The sequence below is a fragment of the Microtus ochrogaster genome, unplaced genomic scaffold (assembly GCF_000317375.1).
Source record: "Microtus ochrogaster isolate Prairie Vole_2 unplaced genomic scaffold, MicOch1.0 UNK6, whole genome shotgun sequence".
Taxonomy (NCBI): Eukaryota; Metazoa; Chordata; class Mammalia; order Rodentia; family Cricetidae; genus Microtus; species Microtus ochrogaster.
Genome location: NW_004949104.1, coordinates 13,241,687 through 13,249,622, shown reverse-complemented (window position 1 = coordinate 13,249,622; position 7,936 = coordinate 13,241,687). Strand labels below are relative to the sequence as shown.

Sequence of the window (7,936 nt, the reverse complement as noted above, 5' to 3'; positions counted from 1 at the left end):
GTGCGCCACCACCGCCCGGCCCTTCTTCGCATTTTTATTCAGTACTATTATCTGCTTTCCTGTTCCAGCTCTGGCTCTTGTAGGCTCTCAGTTGATCTCCTTTGCTCTTTTGACATGACATCTCTATACTCTCTCTATTTCTCTTGCTTAAAACTTATTTTAAAAATTGATTTATATGCATTGGTGTTTTGCCAGTACATATTGTCTTTATGAAGGTGTCAGATCCCACTGGAACTTGAGTTATGGACAGTTGTGAATTGCCATGTGGGTGTTGGGAATTGAATCCGGGTCCTCTGAAAGGATGGACAGTGCTTTTAACTGTTGAGCCTTCTCTCCAGCCCCCTCCTGTTGACCAAAGTTTCTGTCCTGCCTGGTCCTGCAGCCGTTCAGTCCCACCCAAAGAAACACACAGAGAGCGGTCTATATTAATCATAAACTGGTTGGCCTAGTAGCTCAGGCTTCTTACTAACTCTTATAATTTACATTAACGCATTATTGTTACCCATGTTAGCCACGTGGCTTGGTACCTTTTATCAGCGAGGCTTTCTCTTCTTGCCTGCTCTGTGTCTGGCTGAAGACTGAAGACTGCAGACTGAGCCTTTCCTCTTCCCAGAATTCTCCTGTTCTTATCGCCTTGCCTCTACTTCCTGCCTGGTTGCCTCATTTATACTTTCTGCTTGGCTACTGGCCAATCATCATTTTATTAAAATATAAGTGACAGGGCACAGACCATTGTCCTACAGCCCCCACTCCCCTCCCAGTACTCTCTTATTTCTAGCATTTTTTAAAGTCTCTGGCACAAAATGTAAATGTTCTGGACTCATCCATGGTTTCTGTGTTTTAATCCTAAAATCCTAAAATTTCATTTTATTAGGGAACAATATTGAGAAACCAAGGAATAGGCATTCACAAGGCCCATTGCTTCTGCTTTATTTTAGGCCCTGTATATGGGCCATCAAGGACATAGGTATGCTTACTGTCATATTGCACATAGTGCCTTTCAGAGTAGGTTGCTGGCCAATGGGATCCTGTGTCTTCTCTTTCATATTTGCTGTAGATATGAGCCCCACTTTCCTGCCTCTTCTGCTTTAGCCTGTGGTCACTTGCTCATGTGTTCTTTCATGCTCTGGGACTTTGGTATACTGCGTGTAGTTACTGTTTATCTCTCTCCACTGACCAGTACATGGTCTCTGGTGTTTCTTTTTTCCTACCATGGTGTAGCAGGAACTGCAGTTCTGTGTGACATTTTCACACCTTCAGACTATGGCTGTTCCACTGGATAGGTTTTATATACAAAATCATTCTGGAGTATACATTTATATCCTTGGGCAGTGTCTGAAGACTATGGCTGTTCCACTGGATAGGTGTTATATACAGAATCATTCTGGAGTATACATTTATATCCTTGGGCAGTGTCTGAAGACTATGGCTGTTCCACTGGATAGGTGTTATATACAGAATCATTCTGGAGTATACATTTATATCCTTGAGCAGTGTCTGAAGACTTTAGACAACTGCTGGAGGTTGGTGCCCACTGTAACATTGGTTGCTCTTTGGAAAAGTGTTATCTATGGTGGAGACTTTGGGAATGGGCCATACATATTCTGGTGAGAGAAGTATGGTGGGATGGAGGTTGGGGGTGTTATTGATGGTGCTTGGACCCCCATTGTAGGTTCTTTCTCCTGGCTAGAGGTGGTAAAGATAACGAACCTTTTGTGTTTTCTCCTTTAAAAACTTAAGTTATATGTGTGAATGTTTTGCCTGTTTAAATGTCTGTACATCACCTGTGTGCCTGATGCCCTTGGAGGCCAGAAAAGGGCACTGGATTCCTTGGACTGGAGTTACAAACAGTGTGAGCTACCATGTGAGTGGTGAGAATCAAACCCAGGTTATCTGTAAGGGCAGCAGTGTGTTCTTAACTGCTGAGAACTGTCTCTCCAGCCACATTTGACAAGCTTAAAGAGTTCGATTGTGGTGTGTGTGTGTGTGTGCTATGTGGGGTAGGGGTCTGTAGGGATGTCAAAGACAATTTTGGAGACAGTTCCTTCTTTCCACCCTTACGTAGGTTCCCAGGATTGGACTCCGGTCATCAGGCTCATAAAGCCAACACCTCTACTGGCTGAGTTACTGTGCTCATGTAGTGAATATTAATTTTGTGTATTGATTGGCTGACTGATGTATGTTATGAAATATATTTTCTAAAATTTCATGTAAAACTGAGTAGTGGTGGCACATGCCTTTAATCCCAACACTCAGGAGGCAGAGGCAGGAGGATCTCTGTGACTTCAAGGCCAGCCTGATCTACAGAGCGAGTTCCAGGACAGGCACCAAAGCTACACAGAGGAAAAAAAAACCCAAAATTAAAAACCAAACGAAATGCAAACCTTACGAATTATTAATGAGCATGAGCGACCGTGCGCGCGCGAATGCGCGCTCACACACACACTGCTTGATTGACCGATCCATCAATTTGTCTATTCATTTATTTATTCATGTAGGCTCATGTAGTGGGGCATTTTTTGAAAACTAGCTTAAAATGGGCTCAGCCAGGCTAAAGATGGTACACCACAGGTCAGTAAAGTCAGAAAAGGCAGAAGCTGATTTTTAAACAATGTGTGTGTGTGGTTTTATTAGTGCATGCAGGTTCATATGTATGTGTAAATATATAGGGGCACATATGTAGAGGTCAGAGGACAACCTCAGTGGTCTCTTGTTGTTTACTACTAACTACATACGCTAGGCTAGGATCCTGTGAGTGTTTGAGAATTCTCCTGTTTCCATCTCCAACTATAACCACAGACACACAGAAACTGCAGATGTGTACAACTTAGACCCTCATGTTTGCATGGCCAATGCTTCATCCGCTGTGCCATTTTGCCAGCCTAATGCTGATTCTTCAAAAACAAAATTAAAATTGAGAATCTTCTGGCAAAACAGGTTTTACATGCATGTACACCCATATACACATAAATACACACACACACACACACACACACACACACACACACACACACACACACACAAATGGATTGATATTTCTTTAGTCCTTGAGGAGGAAAGGAGTTTTGAGGCTAGAAGAGTTGATGTGAAAGGAAAGATTGATGTATTTGATTATTTAAATTGAAGAGTTGTGTTTACACATTTTATAATATGAATGCAACTTACAAACTAGGAAAAGATGTTTTATAAACAGTGAGGCCATCTGAATTCTTATCAAAATACAAAGCAAGGAAGTAGCAAACAAAAGCAGCAAAGATACAGCTGGAATTTCATAAAGGCTATAAGTGGCCAGTGAGCATATGAAGAACTGTTGTGTAAATTTGAATGAAAATTGTCCTGAGAAGCTGATTTTATTTATTGTAATTGCAAGTTTACTGTCTGATAGTATGATACATGGATGCTGTGGGATTTTGTTGCATTACCCATATTGCTAGTTAGGGTGGTGGCACACACTTTTAATCCCAGCACTTGGGAGGCAGAGGCAGCGAATCTGTGAGTTTGTGGATAGCCTGGTCTACAGAGCAAGTTCCAGGACAGCCAGCCAGAACTGTTACAAAGAGAAACCCTGTCTCAAAAAAACAAAAAAAAAAAAAAAAAAAAAAAAACAAAACCCCCCAAAACAAGTACTCAGTGGAATGTGGGGCCTGTGCTGTGTTTTCTTTTACTTTGTCAAGAGCCTTCTTCCCTTGCTCATCAGGAACAGAGTGGGAGCTGCAGCGAGACCTGGCTGCTGACTCACTGTCTCACTCCTACCCTGATGCTGAAGCTCTGGTGCTCATCTCCCTTCCCCCGCCTCCTGCCTCCCCAAGCCTACAGCTGCGGGGTGGCCTTAGATTTGTTGGGTGGGGCCCAGAGCCACCTGCACTTGACAGGACACATATTTTTACATACTGTCGGCTGAAAATAATCAACTTTATTTAAAGAGAATGTGGATTCAGAGTGCTAAAAAAAGCAATCAGCAACTTGGTAGGGCTGTTAAGGAACACTTTTCCTGCCTACTGTAGATGGAGGCTGTGAGGCCCATGCAATGGGATCCAGAGTCTGTGTTGGAAGGTCATAGTGGGAAGATAGACCAGAGGTACCAGACAACAAAGAGAGAGCCCCTAATGGGAATACAGAGCTTTTCGGGGCTTGATGTGGGGTCAGGCTGAGACTGGCAGCTTATCTTCCTGAAGAAGTGAGCCCACATGTCATACTGATGTTTGCATGAAGTTCTGATATGTTGGGCTCTTCTACGTTTTGAGAAGTCTTTGTGCTTATTTCCAGATCTCTGTCAAGTACTAGGGCCATTTTGGTTTTAATTTTATGTGGAATGACTTTTATTTATGTTTTCATACTCTTTTTTTTTAAAAGCTTTTCTTTTGGTATGTGTACTAGTGTTTTGCCTTTGTGTATGTAGGTCAGAACAAGTTGGATCCCCTGGAATTTGGAGTCACAGATGGTTATGAGCCACCATGTGGGTACCAGTTGCTCTGCAAGAGCAATAAGTGCTCTTCATCACTGACCTATCTCCTTAGGCCTTGTTTTTCATAGTTTTGTCTATTTTTACATCATAACATGGGTAGGACTCTCAGTGGAGAGGTTCTCTTTTTCCTGCTTAGCAGCTGTAGAGTTAGCCACTGTTACTCTGTTTTTGTTATTTTTATTTTTTCCCAGATATAACACCCCATATTCATGTGCGCTCTTGCCCGTGGAAACCCAATACTGCCTCTGGGGATGAGGCATGTGGGAGGGCCCTGTAGAAGCTTGGTGCCTGGGCAGTACCTCTTACTGTTCCTGTAGCCAGCCCATTTAGGGGCAGGGCTGAGGCTATTGCACTGGCCCTGGGATGGCCCTGGGTTCTGGCCACATGTTCATTCTGTCCATGATTATTAAAATACCTTTTCTGTTGGTTGTTAAAATGTTTGCATATTGTCAGGAATTTGAATATTAAATAAGGAAATGAAAAGGTCAAACTCCCTCCTACCATAAGAATCAGACAGACTCATTCCTACCATAAGAATCAAACCTGCTTATGCATGTATTTCATTTCCTCTTCCTGGAAGTTGAGACCATACCATAGATAGACATTGTATATCTTTTTCCTCCTTTAGTTTTTTTCCCCTTTGTTGTTGTGTTAAAAGCTTTTTCTATACCACTAGTCTTTGAAAATACTGGGCCTGTTATATACATTTTCTTTGTTTTGGTGCTTTCCTCTTGCTCTGTTTTGTCAAGTCATCGAACCAGGTGTGATTTGTGTTTTCTCTGTGCTGCACAGTGCTTCCCCTTAGACAGTTTCAAGTGTGTGCCCATGCGAATGGTCAGTGCCTGATCTTCACAGTATTGAGTGCTGGAGTTTTGAGTATCATCTCTGAAGCTAATTTCCTCAGCCACTCTGGTTGTGTTGCCACATCAAAGTACTATGTCTTGATGACTTAAACATCAGACATTAATTCTGACAATTCTGTGACTGAAATTTGAGATCAGGTGTGGTTTGGCTCTCACCCTTGAAGGCTGTAGGGAAGGGTCCTTCTGTCCCCAGCTTTGGGTAGAGGCTCACAATTCTTGTCCCACCATTCCAATCTCTGTTCCTAATGCTTCCTTTACATCTCTTTCCTGGATAAGTCTGTCTGGAGTCTTCCCTTTAAAAACAGTGATGCCCACCTTGATGACTTGATTATAACTCAACCACATTTGAAGCCTCAGGCTTAAGACTCAAGGATTATCATTTGAGGTTCAGCAGCTTCCAGTTATCCGGCCTGAGAATTGAGGCTATGTTGGAGGCCGTGTCTCTTGAATACACAGAGACAAGGCACACATATAGTGGGTAAAGACGTTCTTGTTTTAAAACTTGAGTGAGGAAAAATATGTACTTTTTAAAATCACTTCTTTCCCAACTCTGGTCTTGTTTCTGTATCAAGACAATGAAGGCACTTGCAGCTTCGTGCTTTCTGGATGAGTGGAACAGCATGCATGCTTATAGTGTGTGGAGCTCCCTGCCTGCCTCAGTGTGTCAGCGGACAAAGACTTGTCTGTGAATTAGAGCCTCAACTCATTTAGCAGACTTGAGTCTAAATCCATTTATATGGTTAACAAGGTAAATTTTGTGACAGATTTTGTATTTTATCTTCAACATCTGCTTCCTGGCTGGACCGTTTTGTATATGTGCCAGGTTTGTCGTGGAGGTATGTAATAGAATTTGGTTGACTAGGTTTTTTAGGCCATTTAATCCATTAATTGGATTGCTTACCTCTTACTAATGGTGTGCACAGTTAAATGCAGTCCTTTTGGCTTTGATTTACTTACTAGGAGGAAAGAGAGGCTTAGTGTTGAGTTAGGATTGAAGTCAATCAGCTGCAGGTTTTCTTTTTTTTTTTTTTTTTTTTTTTTTTTTTTGCCTTTTTGAAAAGTTTTTCCCCCACAGTTCATCATCACATCCAGTGCTCATGAGCTAGGGATTTTCTTAACCAAGATGGCTGCCTGCTTAACAGGCCTGGTTCTGAACTGGCAGCAAGCAGAGCTGTGATTTCCTGGGAGACCACATAGGAGTGTCACAAAGGAAATGCCCCAAAGAGGGACCTTTACAGATGCAGAATGCAAGTAAGGTTTTTTTTTTTAAGATTTGTGTTGCTCCCTCCCTGGGACATAGGAGTAACACATTTGAAGCGGCTTTGGAACTTGTCTGCTTTGATTTGTTCGGCTGCATCTCACAGTTCTTGTTCTTTCTCAGGATTCAAGAACAGTTCCAGAAAAATCCAGACAGTTACAATGGCGCCATCCGTGAGAACTATACCTGGTCGCAAGACTACACTGACCTGGAGGTCAGGGTGCCAGTGCCCAAGCATGTGGTGAAGGGAAAGCAGGTAAGAGGCCGGGGCAGGGGCTCCACTGCAGGCAGTCTGCACTCCAGGGAGGGAACTGGCCTGACTGCAAGAGAGTTAGGGTTGCTTTTGGGGTATGAGACCTTGTGCCCCAGGAAGTGGTTGCCTTTGCTATCCTTGCTTGTGAGCCTTTTTTTTACTTGGTCTTCCAGTTTTCCTGGCGAGAGCGAGCCCTGTTCTTAGTCTGAGGAGCCATATCTGGAGAAAAGCCTTCATGTTTGAAGTCTTAGCTCCTTAACATTGACATGGGCATTCTCAGGACTTCCTTGGTGACTTCTGTCCTCTTGGTTTTCAAGAGCAGATTCAAACATTCCCTTGACAGTGTCTGCCTTCAGCCTCCCTAAGAAAACTTGAGTTAGCTGACCTCACAGTGTGGGCTGAGATGCTTTGCCATAGTGACTGTCTTGTCTGTTTACTGCCCTGCAGCCCAGTGCTCCACAGAATGGGGCAGCAAAGCTTCCTTGTGTACCTTGGAGGTAAATAAATATGTGACGTTTATCTTTGGTCAGGGGAAGAGAGGAGAATGTAAATTTGTGTGGGCGTTCTTGACACTGAAACTGTTTGAGACAGTGAGATGACAACACAGGAAGAAAGGACAGGCATTTCTTACTGTCGGTTAACATTTTCCTGACTCCTAGTGTTGCTGGTTTCACATAGACATGCGTGAGACCAAGCTTTCCTGTCTACAAGCCTCTTTGCTGATGCTGGCTAGAGATCACCAGAGGATATCCCATTTCTGTGAGGTCCATTGATTTGGTGTTACCTGATGTACTTCTCAGTGTTCAAACTCATTGACCAGGCTTGCCACCTCAGGGTGCTGATGGAAAGATAGTCCTACTTCCTCTTGCACAAGTTCTATGATGTATACATTTTCTGCCCATGTTGATAAAGCTAGTTCTTTTCTTCAGACACATAACTCCTGTAACATCCCCGTCCAAAAAAATTGTGTCAGGGCATACGTGATACCCATTGCAGTTCCAGCAGTCCTGAGGGAAAGCAAAGAAATCTAGGGTTGGGGAGATCACTCACTGGGTAAGATCTTGCACTTGCTATGCAAGCTTGAATACCTGAGTGCA

The 7,936-nt window shown here is 43.1% G+C and overlaps 1 protein-coding gene across 1 annotated transcript in view; it reads left to right on the top strand.

Annotated features, from left to right (window-relative positions):
• Positions 1–7,936, top strand: part of Nudcd3 (NudC domain containing 3) — a 98,054-nt gene that overhangs the window by 54,591 nt on the left and 35,527 nt on the right. The window contains exon 3 of the mRNA XM_005366195.3: positions 6,710–6,842. Within this exon, the coding sequence (XP_005366252.1) occupies positions 6,710–6,842 (133 nt within the window). The remainder of the gene's footprint in view (positions 1–6,709; positions 6,843–7,936) is intronic.